The sequence below is a fragment of the Polypterus senegalus genome, chromosome 4 (genome assembly GCF_016835505.1).
Source record: "Polypterus senegalus isolate Bchr_013 chromosome 4, ASM1683550v1, whole genome shotgun sequence".
Taxonomy (NCBI): domain Eukaryota; kingdom Metazoa; phylum Chordata; class Cladistia; order Polypteriformes; family Polypteridae; genus Polypterus; species Polypterus senegalus.
Window position 1 is genome coordinate 142,223,881 of NC_053157.1, and position 18,506 is coordinate 142,242,386.

The window sequence follows — 18,506 nt, forward strand, 5'->3', positions numbered from 1 at the left end:
ATACACTAAGACCTGTAACCTACTTTGAGATGATTGTGTTTTGATATGAAGAATCATCTTGCTCTCAGGTGGAAATAACATTTTTTATATAATAAGAATTTACTTCATTTGCCATTTCTTTTAGATGGACTTTATTTTTTGCATAACCCAAGTTACTTAGACTTTAAGGGTCAGAGCACAGGGTCAGGTATTTGCACAGCACCCCTGGAGCAATTACAGGTTAGGGGCCTTGCTCAAGGGCCCAACAGTGTAGCATTCCTTCTCTCATTGTCGAGATTTAAACTGGCAACCTTTGAATTACCAGCCCAGCTCCAATAGTCACAGAGCCACCACTACACCCATGATTTTATTCCAACCAATGTGAATGTACAATTGGCATATTCTAGTTGTGTTGTCATGTGTTTTTCTTCTTTCTAGACAAATCCCCAAGACATGCAAGCAGGTTAACTGGCAAGTCAAAATCTGTCCAGTAGGAGTGTACCCTGTGACAGACTAACATCCTAACTAGTGCTGGTTACTGATTCCCCAGAACTAGAATGCAGAAAAAAAAGACTGAATGTGCTTCAGTCTGTTCTTTTGATATATACCACTGGATGTTTACAGAAAGTTAGTGTTTTTTATATTACAATATTGCTAAACTCTACATTTCTTATTGCACTGTAAAAAATTAGTGCTGCTTTATTACTAACATTTGACATGATTGCTGACTTTAAAACCTCCAAATAGCTCGAAACCTCAATTTTATATATGCATGGCTGAATAACATGCATTAATCAATTGTTGCTGACATTTGTCACTACACTGTAACACTTTTTTTCATTAAACAAGAACAGGTTGGTATTGCCATTTCTGAGGACGTTACTATTGAGTATACTCAATATCTGCAACATTCTAATTGTTTTTATACCTGCTATATCATTTCACCATCAATATCAAGGACTACTAACAGAATATGCTTTTATACAAGAAGCAGTGGAGTTTTTGGCATAGAAATGCTGATGGGGAGACATGCTGTTAGAAGGGACAGAGTAATCCAAAGATGCCTTGTGTACACATAACTTTGTGATTATAAGATTAAAATCATCACCAGCCAACTTAACGTAGGACAGACATTTACACATACTTGGTTATGTGTGCTCACAATTGTAAGCAGTACTAACATAAATCTATTTACTTTTGGCACATCCTCAGTGATGGAACTTAAGAGTTACTGGGTATTTCAGATCTTTAACCATCATACACCCTCACAAGGCCAAGGGTGATTAATCCCTGGCCTGTGTCCAAGAAGATTTGTGGGCCATGCTTCACCTCTCCTGATCCAAATTTACCTGGAAGAGTTTTCTGTTGCCTCTGTGATACTCTTGATGGCCTTCTTCATGTGCAGGCCTATAATGGCAAGGTGCTTGAGATTCAATATAAGAATTGGCCAGAAAAGCCTCTACAGCTCACCTCAATTGATTTACATTGAGCTCGGCAACCATTTCTTCACCATTCACTTACCAAATCCTCTTACTTTTCTCTCTTCCTTTTGTTTGCTACCTCTATTCGGTCCTTCCAGGGGATAGTGATTTCCAGCATGACCACATATCTTGTTGCTGCCTGAGGATGGTTACTATAATGGCAACTGGGAACCAGAGCTGCAATCAAGATTCACTTCAGTTTGTTCGTTTGCTTCACTGACCTACCATTTTCTCCTGGTCAATACTTCAATTCCAGCTCTATTGACTTTGCTGTTAGCGGAGTCCTTTAAGAGAAGCTAAGAGAAGCACCTTCTTTATTGCAGTCACCATGAGCTCCTCTATTAGGTTGTTGAATGGAAGCTATTATTGATTACTGTGCCATATAGGCTGTTGTTCCTCAGGCTCCATGGAAGCCATAACCACCTGCGAAGGAAGAGTTAAACCTTCTTCTCAAGCTTGGCAGTATTCATTGGAATCATGTAGATTACTAGTGGCCAGAGTAGTTGTGGTAGTAAATTAACAATAGAAGTCTAATAATGCCATACATTCAAACGTAACACCAGATTTTACATTTTCAACATGAATGTAAAAATCCTTTTAAAGAAAGGACATTAACATTAACCTTCTACTTTCTGGCCATTTATAAAAGTGACTTAATTTGTGCAGGAATATCTTCTAAAATCAATTAATTACACCACTTATAAATTCGTTGATAATTGGGCCGTGACTGTTGCCATTATCCTGGAGCTGACTAATAATAAGAGAGTCATCTGTGTACTTTTGAATGGTCCAATTTTCCTACTTACTCTGACACATATTTGTATCAAGGATAAATAATAGAGGTGAAAACACACATCCTTGTGGAGAGCCAGTTGAGGAGCAAGTTTGGTACATCAGAATTCCATTTACATGCACTCCTTGCATCCTGTTTGATGAAAAGTCTAGAATCCCGCCCAAGATAATTACTCATTTTTGTAGATGTACAAAACAACCAATTGTTTAATATATTCCATTGGATAATGTTATTGTCTTATGTGGGGTATAGTAGAAATGATGCAACTGATGTGGAATTTCAGGTATTAAGGTGTTAAGAAGTGATTAAATAGGATACTTTGGCCATTTTTTGTTTAGCTTATTTAAATAAGGTGATTTCTTAACCAGTACAGTATATAGTACTTAAACCTTTGTGTGTAATCTAAAAGGCACATTTCTTTACGACATAAACATTTGCAACACATTTTACCTAGTGTTACTATGTTATGTTATAACATAATTACAGTATGTAGCTATGTACCTGAATTTATTCAAACTTGAATAGATTTTATGTGCTCATTGTGGTAATTAAGACCATGGCTGCTGAGTCTCCACTGGCTGTGCTAGTTATGGGTGAGCCGGGGAGACGAATGTGGTGGGCTGTAATCATCACGTTCTGAAGAGAACATTAAGGATCCAGTAACTGTGTTTTTAATCTCTGCTTTTAAAGGATTTATTTATTGTGATTTTATCCCCCACTTTTCACCACAATTTTATGGATTATTCATTTATAGACTATTTTTGAATCAGGGCATTAATTATTTGGACACTGTTTTGTTTTGATTTTTTTAATAAAAGTACTGAACACCCTTACACCGTCCGATTGCTAAGTGTGTGATTTGTCCCCATCTCTCAGCTCACTCGGTTACACTATCGACCGTGTTGGGTTCGAAAGGTTCCCAAACTGGAGCAGGACCTTTACCATCACACTCATAATCTAGCTATAGTGAAAATTAGAAAAACAAACATTAAGAAAAAAAATCAGATTTTGCTGTTATTATTCTGTCACCATTATTTACCTTTGTATTGTTGCACTGCTTGCCGTAATAATTATTCAAAGTTACCTCAGAATCAGAGGAAAGCATATCTTATTCACCAAAAGAATGCTATAACAAAGATAAATGTTCAGTTTCACTAACTCAGATGACAGTGATGTAAGCCTTGGGACATTAGACATCTTTATTGCTGATTCTGGTAGTAATATATTTATATTGGATATGAGTGGAATTAAAAAAACTGAATCTAAATATATCATCTCAAATGAGAATAAAATGGCAGTGGATTTACTCATTTTAAACACTAATTATTAGTTATTGACAAGTAATGCTGTTATCCATCATTCTGAAAGTTTGCTGTATTTGCAGTTTTTCAACTTTATATAGTTCAGTATAACCAAAACAATCAGATAAAGGTTTGTGTCATTATAATTACCAGATAATGAGCATGTAAAGGCTGTCAAAACTATTCATTCTTACATTGTTTTAACCTGCATATACTGTCCTGTATTCTGTACCTGCTTAATTTGCTGTCATGAACTGCCACCGTCATGATCTGTCCACAAGGATTTTTATACTTAAAGGAACACTATGTCCCTGATACTTAGGGTGAATAAAATGGCTGTGGTAAACTCTAAAAACTCATTTTTTGAAATGAATACATGTATGTAGGCCTAGGCCCCTCATGGACCCTGTGATCATCAGAGGTGACTGTGTGCAGAGGGTGCAGACCTTTAAATATCTGGGAGTGCAGATGGATGACAAATTGGAAGGGACTGCCAATACTGATGCTCTATGTAAGAAAGGTCAAAGCAGACTATACTTTCTGAGAAGGTTGGCATCCTTCAACATCTGCAGTAAGATGCTGCAGATGTTCTACCAGACGCTTGTGGCAAGTGCCCTACGCGGTGGTGTGCTGGGGTGGCAGCATAAAGATGAAAGACGCCTCACACCTGGACAAGCTTGTTAAGAAGGCAGGCTCCATTGTAGGATTAAAGTTGGACAGTTTAACATCTGTGGCAGAGCAACGGGCACTAAGCAAACTCCTGTCAATCATGAATAATCCACTGCATCCACTGAACAGTGTCATCTCAAGGCAGAGGAGTAGCTTCAGTGACAGACTTTTGTCACTGTCCTGCTCCACTGACAGACTGAGGAGATCGTTCCTCCCCCACACTATGCGACTCTTCAATTCCACCCGGGGGAGTAAATGCTAACATTAATTTTATTTTAATTTTTTTTATTTTTATTACTATTTAATTTAATATTGTTTCTTTGTATCAGTATACTGCTGCTGGATTATGTGAATTTCCCCTTGGGATTAATAAAGTATCTATCTATCTATCTATCTATCTATGTGTCAATTACATGAGACAGCATAGGACTTTGATAAATCATGAGGAATGGACTGTTCTCGCTAATTGTGGTTTTTAGATTTAACTTATTAAAAGCATATGTAAGATAGATATTGGAATCTCAATGTAAGGCATTCTTGTAGAGGTTGGTGGAGTGTCCCAAGTGATCACAATATGTAGATGAAATTTGCACAGCCAGGACAGAAGGAAACAAACTGTCCACAGGAGCTTGCACACTGCAGCTAAATGAGGCAAACAATTGCCATTGAGTTTTCTTGTTTCTCTGTTTTCTCACTGATTACATTAGTGTGTGAATTCTAAGACTCTATACATGAGTCTTAAATACTTTAATCACCTGAGGTTAGAGAGACACTCCCACTTTGTAGTGTCTTGGAGCATTCAATTTTAGCATGACAATGCTTGCTAACAGCATGTTCAATATTACCTGTTTTCTAATTCTGATTCATTCATTCTAATTGTGAAAGGCAAAATGAATCAAAATTCTTAATGCAGTGATCTGTAATTACTTAAATTTTTGGGGTAAAATTCAAGAGTCCTATTTGAATGTATATGTGTCCTTCTGAGGGCTTTCCACTCAGAGAATTCAGTTTTGAATTAGTTTTTCATAGTAGGCTTCTGGAAAAAGTTATAATTTCGATATCATTATTTTGGGACACCATTTTGTTATTATTTTGAATGCCACTGTTTCTTGCACTTACTGTTAGGATTTCCATCATGATCATTATCAGATGGCACTGAGACTGGGCCATGGGTGACATTGCCAGAGTGACCACCTAAAGGTCAGCATGCGTCTCTTAAGTACTACCTGAAAATAGGGTAAAAAACAGTTTTAATGTGTAATTCTATTTTTGACTAAATCTTTTTCAGTGCACAAACCTGATTTTGATTCTACAACCTTTGATTTTGGACTTGGGTTTTGCATGTATCGGCAGATTGATTAGACTTTTGGAAACAACTTGGTTTGATTTTTGACATCTTCAGTACTTGGACTGGAGACTATCTAGGAAAAGTTTGGGTGGTATAAATGTTGGCAAGACCAGCAAGGGGGCACTTACCCTGTGGTCTCTATTTGCATCCTAATGTCCCAGTGCAGTGATGGACACATTGTGTTGTAAAAATTGGTGCTGTCCTCTGGATGAGAAGTAAAACCGAAAATCCTGACTCTCTGCAGTCATAAAAGATCCACGGACATCTAATAAAAGAGTAGGATGTTTCTCAATCTCCTGGCTAAATTACCCATCATGGCCTTGTCCATTCTGGCACCTAATCATGCCCTGTCTCTTATTGGCTAACTATCACACTCACCCTTTCACTACCTAAAAACTAATACTGGTGAGCATACTGGTGCAAGAATGGTTGCCATTACATCATCCAGGTGGGTTCTACACATTGGTGGTGGCTGAAGTGGTTCCCCATTGTCTATGTAAAAAGCACTTTGAGTACGTTAGAAAAGCACCCCTTAAGTGTAATTAACTATTATTATTATTTGATTAGGTCTCATTTCCTGATCCCTTTCAATAAAAAACTCCACTGTCTTGTTTCTTAAGTCTGTACAATCAACCTAAATGTTGAGAACACATTTGCTATGCTATAAGTGCTTTTCTATAAGTCTCTGCGCCATCTGTATGTAAAGGAATACATTTTGTTATAGAAGAATACGTAAAATGCAGTCTACACTCCCACAGATGGTGCACCAGAAATGTAAACAATCATGTGGAGATTTCTATGCCTATGCCTGCTGTAAAAAAGTAAAAATAAACATTTCTGACACTTGCCCTGTGACCATTGATTATATATTGTGACAAATAAAATATTACAATATTGTTCAGAATCTTTTTTTGTAAATCCACTTCTAGTAAGTATTAATTTAACATAATGGAGATTTTTCAAAGAATGACCAGATCATTATAGTTACTTGATCTGGATTATTTATTGTGAACCTATGAACTACTTAAATAATTACAGAAAATTAATATGACAGTCTTTTATTTAAATATAAAAACTATATTTTAAATGATAGTTATTCCTAGTTTACTGTTTTCAGTAAACACATATATATATAATTATTTACTACTGTAATTTTACATATCCTGAGGGTCTTGATATTAAAATCTGTAGCAGTTCTTGGGAGTGCCAAGTTAAGCTAATGTGATTGAATGAACAGTAACATGAGCTTTACTGATTCCCATGAAATGCTGTTTTGTAATTTTAGTGCTGGCACAGCTCTTCACAAAGCCATTTATGATTGCTTTGTGCAGTCTCTAAGCTACTTCCCCCAGTAGTATAGAGCCATCATTAAGAAAACCTGAAAACCACACTGTAACAAGATCAAGCTGCCATTTAACTTTTGGAAAGTTGCAGTTGGTAATGTTGATATATTTATTTCTAATGATATACATATTGTACAAATATCAATATAATCTATCTCTCTTTTATATATATATATATATATATATATATATATATATATATATATATATATATATATAAGTTATATATATATATACAGTGGTGTGAAAAACTATTTGCCCCCTTCATGATTTCTTATTCTTTTGCATGTTTGTCACGCAAAATGTTTCTGATCATCAAACACATTTAACCATTAGTCAAATATAACACAAGTAAACACAAAATGCAGTTTTTAAATGATGGTTTTATTATTTAGGGAGAAAAAATCCAAACCTACATGGCCCTGTGTGAAAAGTAATTGCCCCTGAACCTAATAACTGTTGGGCCACCCTTAGCAGCAATAACTGCAATCAAGCATTTGCGATAACTTGCAATGAGTCTTTTACAGCGCTCTGGAGGAATTTTGGCCCACTCATCTTTGCAGAATTGTTGTAATTCAGCTTTATTTGAGGGTTTTCTAGCATGAACCGCCTTTTAAGGTCATGCCATAGCATCTCAATTGGATTCAGGTCAGGACTTTGACTTGGCCACTCCAAAGTCTTCATTTTGTTTTTCTTCAGCCATTCAGAGGTGGATTTGCTGGTGTGTTTTGGGTCATTGTCCTGTTGCAGCACCCAAGATCACTTCAGCTTGAGTTGACGAACAGATGGCCCGACATTCTCCTTCAGGATTTTTTGGTAGACAGTAGAATTCATGGTTCCATCTATCACAGCAAGCCTTCCAGGTCCTGAAGCAGCAAAACAACCCCAGACCATCACACTACCACCACCATATTTTACTGTTGGTATGATGTTCTTTTCTGAAATGCTGTGTTCCTTTTACGCCAGATGTAACGGGACATTTGCCTTCCAAAAAATTCAACTTTTGTCTTATCAGTCCACAAGGTATTTTCCCAAAAGTCTTGGCAATCATTGAGATGTTTCTTAGCAAAATTGAGACGAGCCCTAATGTTCTTTTGCTTAACAGTGGTTTGCGTCTTGGAAATCTGCCATACAGGCCGTTTTTGCCCAGTCTCTTTCTTATGGTGGAGTTGTGAACACTGACCTTAATTGAGGCAAGTGAGGCCTGCAGTTCTTTAGACGTTGTCCTGGGGTCTTTTGTGACCTCTCGGATGAGTCGTCTCTGCGCTCTTGCGGTAATTTTGGTCGGCCAGCCACTCCTGGGAAGGTTCACCACTGTTCCATGTTTTTGTCATTTGTGGATAATGGCACTTACTGTGGTTCGCTGGAGTCCCAAAGCTTTAGAAATGGCTTTATAACCTTTACCAGACTGATAGATCTCAATTACTTCTGTTCTCATTTGTTCCTGAATTTCTTTGGATCTTGGCATGATGTCTAGCTTTTGAGGTGGTTTTAGTCTACTTCTCTGTGTCAGGCAGCTCCTATTTAAGTGATTTCTTGATTGAAACAGGTGTGGCAGTAATCAGGCCTGGGGGTGGCTACGGAAATTGAACTCAGGTGTGATACACCACAGTTAGGTTATTTTTAACAAGGGGCAATTACTTTTCACACAGGGCCATGTAGGTTTGGATTTTTTCTCCCTAAATAATAAAACCATCATTTAAAAACTGCATTTTGTGTTTACTTGTGTTATATTTGACGAATGGTTAAATGTGTTTGATGATCAGAAACATTTTGTGTGACAAACATGCAAAAGAATAAGAAATCAGGAAGGGGGCAAATAGTTTTTCACACCACTGTATATATACATAAAGTTATATATATATATATATATATATATATATATATATATATATATATATACATATATATATACACATAAAGTTATATATATATATATATATATAGTATATAGTATATAAAAATAGGATTACGGAAAGGAGAAGACACTTAGGATATAGAGTTTTTGCTCTTAATTTCAGAGGACACTATGACATCTGTTTGACTTGACATTATATGCATATGTTCAGTGCCCTTTATGATGTTTGGGACAAAGAAATATTTTCCCTTTATTTAACCTATTGTCTGCAGTTAAGAATTACAACCAAACAATTCAGATATGTTTAACGTGCACACTACAGACTTTAATTTAAGGGTATTTGCATTTGGTTATACCATGTAGAAATAAGAACACTTTTTCTACATGGTCCCCTTATTTCCCGGCACCATCACGTTTGGGACAATTGGCGTCACAGGTGTTTGTGATTACTCTGATGTGTTTCATTGCTACATTAGTACAGTCATAAGAAAACTAGGCTTGCTTTTACCTTCAGACTACCTTTAGGGTCTGCTGTAGTTGCCATTGTTCAACGTAAGGACAAGAGCTGTGCCAATGAAAGTCAAAGAAATCATTATGAGGCTGTAAAACAAGAATAAAACCATTAGAGACATCAGCAGAACCTTAGGATAACCTAAATCAACTATCTGGAGTATCATTAAGAAGAAAGAACACAATTTTGAGCACAGAAATTTCAAAGGGACTGGTAGGTCAAAGAAAACCTTCACTGCTAATGACAGAATAGTACAGAAAAAGCCCCAGAAGCCTGTCCAACAGATCAGAAACAGAGAAAACCACTAGTTAGCCATAAAACAGCATGGTCAGATTACAGATTGCAAAAAAGAACTTAAAAGAGTCTGCAGAATTCTGAAAAAAGGTCTTGTGGGAAGATGCGACAAAGATTAGCCTGTATTAGAATGAGGGTAAGAGCAAAGTGTGGAGATGAACAGGAACTGCTGACGGTCCAAAGCATACAACCTCATCTGTTAAACATGATGGTGGGTGTTATGGCTTAGGCATGTATGGTTGCCAAAGGTATTGGCACACTTAATTTTCATTGATGATGTAACTGCTGATGGCAGTCGCACAATGAATTCTGAGTTTTACAGAAACATCTTATCTGCTCAAGTTACAGTAAATGCCTCCAGACTCATTGGATAGCACTTAATCCCATAATAAGATAATGATCCCAAAATACTGCTAGGGCAACAGAGGAGATTTTTAAAGCTAAAAAACTGAAAATTCTAGAATGGCCAAACCAGTCACAAAATGTAAATCCTATTGAGCATGCTTTCCATATGCAGAAGAGAAAACCTAAGGGGACAAAGCCCTGAAACAAACAGGAACTGAAGATGGTTTTTAGAGGCTTGGCAGAGCATCAACAGAGAATATCCTCAGTACATGGTGATGTCTATGAATCACAGACTTCAAGCATCCATTGCCTAAAAGAGATATGCAACAAAGTAATAAATATTACTGCTTTAATTTACCTACCATTGCTATGTCCCAGACATTATGGTTCCCAGAAATGGCAGGACCATATAGAAATAATTTTGTCATTTCTACATGGTGTGACCAAAATGTGTGCAAATACCCATAAATAAAAGTCTGCAATGTGGATTTTAATCATACCAGAATTGTATGATTTGTAATTTTAAACTGTGGAGCAGAGAGGTAAATTAAGGAAAAATGTGTCCATGGCCCAAACATTATGGAGGATACTCTTTATAAAGTGAAGAAATCATTTAATAAAATATACTGTACAATCAGAAGTGTAGTGTATGTAAAACTGCATACCAGTCAAGTCTATATTGCCATTAAAATCTTTTATCTGCCCTTTTTCAGAAGTAACTTCACCCTCAGTACGCTTTTAGTACACTTAAGTCTATTTACAGTATTTTGTCTTCAATGTAATTTGCCCTAAAGTTGACCCTTCACTTGGGACCAAATACACAAAAGGCCAAAAATGAATTTCTGTAGCCTAGGTGGTTATTAGCATTGTTTGGCATAATGCTGATAAAATAACTGCAGTATATCTGGCTTGCATGTTGAACCCTGTCACAATACATAGAGATCTATTTGGTAGCATTGGACTGCTAGCCTTCTAATTTTTTATCTTAAATGAATGGAGTAGTAACTTGAGGCTTTCTCAACATATGTTTGCATTGAGAAGTTGAAGCTCAAGTCTACTAGGGTTTAACAAGTGGCATTTAAAATGTAATCATACTCTAACACACCAGTACAATAAAAAAATATATGGACTAAATATCAGAAGTCGCTTCAGGAGCACTTACAGTAGAATTTAATTTTCACCTGTCATCTTCAGGACAGGCTGTAAGGAGGATTACAGGCTGTGCAAGGTTAGTAGGTGAGCTGGGATTTGAAGTTAAAAAAAAGAAAAATCTTTATATTCCTTAACCCTAAGCTTTTTCACCGAACAAAATGTGCTTAATTTTAACAGTTTTATAAAGTGTTGCTTCATTATAATTTAAATTTACATTAGAACAAAAGAACCTATTGTACTCTAAGTATTATCTAAAATAGTGCTTCCACATTGCCTGACATCACGTACAAATTAGTGTGAACACTTTCATAAAATATTATGCAGAACTGTTAAATGTTCTCTTTATGTGAAATTGTATATGTCTTTTTCAGATATGAGCACAAGCAATACCAATCTAGTAAAATTATATTACATTATTTTAAAATTGATAAAAACAACAGAAAAGGCTGCACACTTCTAAAGGATTTAATTTACAAAGAAACAATTATTAATTTCTTCTTATTTATAAACTTTAAATAGAAGCTAAATGAAGGTGAGCTTGATAGATTGGAACATAGTAATAAGCTCCTAAAATACTTAATGGCTTCAAATTGTGTCACTCTCTACATACCAAAGGCTGAGAACTATTCCTCTAGCTGTAGCGTTCTAATTTTCAGTGTTCCAGTTAGGAATAGTTCTATCAATCATGCCAAATAACACACAGAGAACTTGTCAGAGTTAATAATGCAAATGGCCAGGGAAAAGGTTAATGTAAATAGCCATGCCTTGCCTACTTCCTGCACATTTACATATTAATTAACATCCAGACTAACTGACATTTTTTTCCTTGTGAAAAAGATTGTTGATGGATACAATAAAAGCTCAAATAAATCTTGATTTAATTTTACAAATGTTTTCCTAGCATGAGAAGTCTCAGGTGTGAAATACAGATTTTATATTTAGAGGTTGTTTGTAGTTTACATTGTACAAGATCAGTATGCTTTAGCTTGGGAGCATTGCAAAGAGGTCTTACAAGCGAAATGAATTTCAACAAGCTTAATGAAAATTTGTATGATGGTTTATTCTTTTATTTTCAGCAGCTATTAAAACAGGCATTCCATGCGAAAAATTCAAATGAACAATAATTTAATGTGATTCGCAATTCTTGTTTCCTTAAACATTCAGTGCCGATTTTTCACCCCAATCCTCAGGAATGTCAGAAAACATTATATTCTGCTTTGCCCCAGTTCTGCTTAAAAGAGCACTACATAATGATCACTGGCTGGTTTATTACCAATTTTATGTTAAGAAAATATTTCATTTAGAGATATTTTGCACCTATATTAACCTCACAACATTCAATAAATAATGCATATCCATACAAATGAAATTTGTATAAATTGTACTCAATTTTCATATTATTTTACCTTTCATTCTTTTTTTAAATAAAATCGCATTTAGAACAATGACTACAATAGAAACAAAAATAACTCATTTAAAAGACTTTTGGATGACCCTAAATGCTTTCTTATGTTTTAACCATCATAGTGCAGATGAGTGTATCTGAATGTCTAAATGACTAAATACTCAGTGAAAGTAAATGTATTTAAATGTATTCAACCTTCTGGGTTTTTTTTTTTTTGGCTTTTCAGAGGTAAAAATAAGAAGGTTTACTGCCACTCTAATAAAAGCTGCTTACAGAGAACTGTTTTTATCCAATGCTTACTCTTTAAAAGACTGACTCTTGAACTTATTTTAATCCATAAAACAGTGCTGCTCCAAGGGTCCAAGTTTGATTTCTAGCCCAGAAACTCTTTTTGTGAAGTCTGAATACTTTCTCTGTATTTTCTCTGGGTGCTGCTGTTTTCTTCCTAATCTCCAAGAGGTTTTTGTAAGCCTGTTCCACGTGTTATAATTGAGTGAGTATTTGTGTGTTTGAGAGAAGGCTCTGTAACAGACTAGCATCTAGTTCAGAGCTGGTTCCTGCCATATACAAATGTTACTGGTATGGACTTCTGGTCTTCATGGCCATATAACCTTCAAATGAAACAAGTTTACAAAACATATGTGTGTTTCCTTAATAAAGGTGGAACTATTTGTGTAGTTAATATTACTTTTTGAAATGTTGGTTGTTCTCAAGGCCAGATTTTAAGGACCTCATAGGTTCCTGAGTGATTTAACTTCATAACCTAGAGTTGATCACACTTTTAACAATACAGCATGCAGACACTGGGCTGTTTAATTTTGCGTGGAATTTCTCACTCTTGATTACAGTGCGGGACTCAATCCACCTGGATAAGTCTGGATCCACCTTAGTCATTTCAGCAACATGTGGATAGTCAATTGTTTCATCAACAGGGGCAGGGTCCATCTTGATCATTTTTGCACAGAGATAATCTGTGGATTCATCAAGCAGATTGGTTAAAAGGCCCCTTACCGTCATGGGCCCCTTGGCATGCACTATAATTTTCAATGCAAAACATGTGCCCTGACATAACACTTGTGCAGTTATCTATAACATCAGCCCAACATCCACCACCACATGTAACACTCTTCAATTATTCCACGTGATGCTCACATTTAAGAAGGTTGAAAAGCTGAAACACATCTATAACAGTATTTTTTTTTTTTCCAGAAACATAATGTCACAGTCCCTTTTAATTTTATATACAGTATATATATATATATATATATATATACTATATATATATATACAGTATATATATATATATATACAGTATATATGTGTGCGTGTGTGTGCACATATTTATATATATATTTAAAGACCAATAGCACACATAAACAAGCAAATGTTAATAATCAGTTGCTAAGGTTACAGAGTTAGGAAAGGCATTTTGTTGCATTACTGGAGACAAATAATTATCTATCTATCTATCTATCTATCTATCTATCTATCTATCTATCTATCTATCTATCTATCTATCTATCTATCTATCTATCTATCTATCCATCCAACTTATGCAAATTACTGAAATTGATTTCAATGAAAACACCTACAACATAAAAGAAGACTGTTTATATATAAAGTAATTAGACTATGAATATACTGCAATGATCACATGCCATGGAGAAGTCCAACTGATTTAATACCCTTCAACTTTATTACTGTTTGCAAATTTTCTACTTAAACCAGCTGTATGCACATCTGTAACATTCACAAGTTTCCAAACCTATATTTATGATGGCATTGACATAGCACATATTAAAAGTACAAATTAAAAGTCTATTTAATAAAGAAATATGGTTACAAGTGCCATTGTTGGGCATGACACAGGTTCACAGTCATAATGCTAATAATTTTCAGGAGTGCTTGATGGTATGGTTTAGTATGAGTAAATCACATTTAATTGCTGTGCTGAAAAACTAGCAGCTATTAATATAATCCCAAAATTAAACATGGAATGACACATGAAAGCGTGTCCTAACCTCTTAATACAGTAAGAGCTTCAGTAGTGCTAATTTTGTTGCAAAGACAGCCTCTGCATATAAATAATAACTAATTATACAAATAACCACAGATAACTTATGCTGTTAATTAGGCAACCACCTCTTCGTTCTTTTGTTCTATATAGACAACCAAGGGAATAGAACATTATCTCTGCACTTATCTGCATGTTTTGTATACTTTTTTTATGTGTAGCTAGGTTTCTTGATAAAGCATGATTTAATACCCATAAACAGGTTGCATCTTTTCAGCCATTATTATAACATTATCCAGAACATTTGATTATAACAGAAAATAATTTGTAATTGTTTGTGTCATTTTATTAAAAAAAACACCATTCAAACAAAAGTATCCTCTACAATGTACACTACCACAAGTTAATTTTTTATGCATATTGCATTTCTGATGCAAATATGATTTGTTTTATTTCAATACTATAAAACCCTAGGGTTTTAAGCTTATCAAATGACAACTTTTGAAGAGTTTTCTGCTGCTTTGAATATGACAAACTTTAAATAACACAATTTTTTTTGTTATAGCTCTTTTACTTATTCATATAGTGCATGGTAGACTGCAATTAATGTGCAAATTTGTAAGCATTACCCTTGATAGAAAGTAAAGGAACCTTTGGGATGAGCAGAGTGCAGCTCTGACTAATGAAAGAAGATAATGATTAATTGCAAACATAATCACTGTGTGAAAGATAAACGTGTAATTTCCTCAAAAATTAAGACTCACAACATTAACCTTTCTAATCCAGTGTATAGCATAATATCAGTAAATATAGGCTACAAAAAAATCATTTAAAAATTTTCACGAAATTGTGTCTTCTGACAAGAGAAAACAATACAAGGTTCACTGTGGGAATTTTATATGTCATTTTATATAACACCCTCACATCTAGCTCTTTTAATGCTAATATTTAATTAATTTTATATCCCTACATGACACAGCTCATTTCTTGGTTATAAAACACCTTGGCCAGAGTTGTAGCTTAAAAGACACAACCCTCATAACTCTGTAAAATTAATTTTGCCTAATTTCCAAGTTTCAGTCCTGCCTATGAGTTGAGCCAACATCTAAATACTTTATTTTATTAATTTAAAGTCACAGGTAAACAAGGATGAATGTAAGCAAAACCAACTCTTTCCAGCAAAAGAGTTGTTGGAATTCATGTCAAAAAATGTTAAAAACACAACCCACAAATATTACATTTATTTTTTACTTTACAGAGAAACTGTCTAATAGAATCTTCCATATGCACACAAATACAGTCAGGTCATCTTGTATAAATTAAAATGAAAACAAAAAAAAATGGAAAAAAATTAAAAATAATAATAATTTATTCCCTTTAAAGACGCCAACTAAAAATTTAATGAGAAATCACTTTTCTGGATGTAATCAAATTCTTTTGCAGTCTGCATCACTATCAAAAACTAGACAAATAAAAGACAATCATAACACTTTGTAACCTGCTCTCATGTAGTTTGCTGAATAGGTTTGCAACAAAGCACACTCATAAAGTAAAACAAATCATTTCCTTCCTACTCTTGACTCTCTTTCACCTCTTCATTTCATCAGCCTTTCTCTACTTGATTGACATTGTTCTCCTTTTTTCACTTTTTTGCTGGATCCCATTCCCCACATTTGTTATTTCTGTTTCTCATGTTTTCTGTATTACAGTGAGTAAACAAGCCAGAATGTGGGCTCCTAAAGCAGCTAACACCTTTTAGTGCTCCATCCCCAATTTCAATGAGTTCAGCTGCATCATTATCATCATCATTATCATAATAATAATAATAAATAAATACAATTCTAATAAACCCCATTTAACACTTTTCCTTCATGACACACACACATATATATATATATATATATATATATATATATATATATATATATATATATATATATATATATATATATATATATATATATATATATATATATATATATATATATATATATATATATATATATATATATATATATATATATATATATATATATATATATATATTATAGGGTGCCAAACAGGCAAATACATTGATTTTCTGAATATATGAAGTCAAGGCGTCAGAATATATAAAGTCAAAACTTGAATATATAAAGTCATTTCTGAATATATAAAGTCAAAACTTGAATATATAAAGTCAGCGCTGGAATATATAAAGTCAAAACTGGAATATATAAAGTCAGCGCTGGAATATATAAAGTCAAAACTGGAATATATAAAGTCAGCGTCAGAATATATAAAGTCATCATTGGAATATATAAAGTCAAAACTTGAATATATAAAGTCAGCGCTGGAATATATAAAGTCAAAACTGGAATATTTAAAGTCATCGCTGGAATATATAAAGTCAAAACTTGAATATATAAAGTCAGCGTCAGAATATATAAAGTCATCGCTGGAATATATAAAGTCAAAACTTGAATATATAAAGTCAGCGTCAGAATATATAAAGTCAGAGCTGGAATATATAAAGTCAAAACCTGAATATATAAAGTCAGCGCTGGAATATATAAAGTCAAAAGTTGAATATAGAAAGTCAGTGTCGGTATATATAAAGTCAAACTTGTTTCTGAATATATAAAGTCAAAAGTTGAATATATAAAGTCATCGCTGGAATATATAAAGTCAAAACCTGAATATATAAAGTCAGCGTCAGAATTTATAAAGTCATTCCTGATTATATAAAGTCAACATTGGAGTATATAAACTAACTCCTGAATATAAGTCAAAATCTATTGATTGAAACAACTCTGAACTGAACTAAGTGAACAAAAACGTATTCAGAAAAATAAATTAAAAAAACACTGTTCGGTTAATGTTTTGAAAATGATGCATGTGCCCTGCCCAGGATTGGTTCCTGCCTTGCGCCCAGTGTTGGCTGGGATTGGCTCCAGCAGACCCCCGTGACCCTGTGGTCGGATTCAACGGGTTGGGAAATGGATGGATATTCCAGCGCTGACTTTGTATATTCAAGTTTTGACTTTAAATATTCCAACGCTGACTTTATATACTCAGGTTTTGACTTTATATATTCAAGGTTTAACTTTATATATTCGACAATGACTTTATATATTCAAGCTTTGACTTTATATATTCCAACGCTGACTTTATATATTCAAGCTTTGACTTTATATATTCCGACGCTGACTTTATATATTCAAGTTTTGACTTTATATATTCAAAAACAAGTTTTGACTTTATATATACCGATGCTGACTTTATATATTCAAGTTTTGACTTTATATATTCCGACAGTGACTAAAATGTCACATGCAGTTTAAGCTGAATTTTGAAGGGATTACAAGCATCTGTGTTGAGCACTTTCACTGACTGGTTGTACGACATAGAATTGAAAAATCTGCCCCGAAAGACTTAGTTGTTACTTTTATCAGAGCACAGACATTTTTTGAACATAATGTTCAAAAAGACACTGAATTACTACATAACCAAGATTTTTAAAAACAAATCATTGTAACAGAATTCTTAATCAAGACATATGATAAAAATTTCTGCAAGTTTTTACGTGGGCATCCCTTTGGCCTGGTCCAGCCACTCGGGTCCTCAACAATGAGGATCCTGCAAGATGGATCACCCTCATATACTTCATTTACTTATCCATCCATCCATTATCCAACCCGCTATGTCCCAACAACAGGGTCACTGGGGTCAGCTGGAGCCAACCCCAGCCAACATAGGGTGCAAGGCAGGAAACAAACCCCGGGCAGGGCAGTCATATACTTCATATTCTCTTTTTTAAAACCAGAACAGTACATCTCTAAATACTCCTCATCTGCATTCTGCCTATAACAGTTACAAGTTCTTTCATGTATACTGGTCAATTATAAAGGGACAATGAAATGTTTCAAAAGTCAAATAATTAGACATCCAGCAATAAGCTACCTATATTTAAAAGCAAAACCCAAAACAAAATTTTAAAATCAATGTGGGGATGGGGTGATACTGTGGTACAA

At 34.5% G+C, this 18,506-nt stretch overlaps 1 protein-coding gene across 3 annotated transcripts in view; it reads right to left on the reverse strand.

Moving 5' to 3' along the window:
- The window catches only part of LOC120527686 (gamma-aminobutyric acid receptor subunit alpha-2-like), a 377,740-nt gene that overhangs the window by 86,170 nt on the left and 273,064 nt on the right, over positions 1-18,506 (reverse strand). Inside the window, exon 9 of one of the 3 annotated variants that reach the window (XM_039751383.1) lies at positions 12,846-13,450. The exons of the other annotated variants lie outside the window; for them this stretch is intronic. Within the exon in view, the coding sequence (XP_039607317.1) occupies positions 13,236-13,450 (215 nt within the window). The 3' untranslated portion in view covers positions 12,846-13,235. Of the gene's footprint in view, positions 1-12,845; positions 13,451-18,506 lie in introns of those variants that run through there. 3 annotated transcript variants of the gene reach the window in all.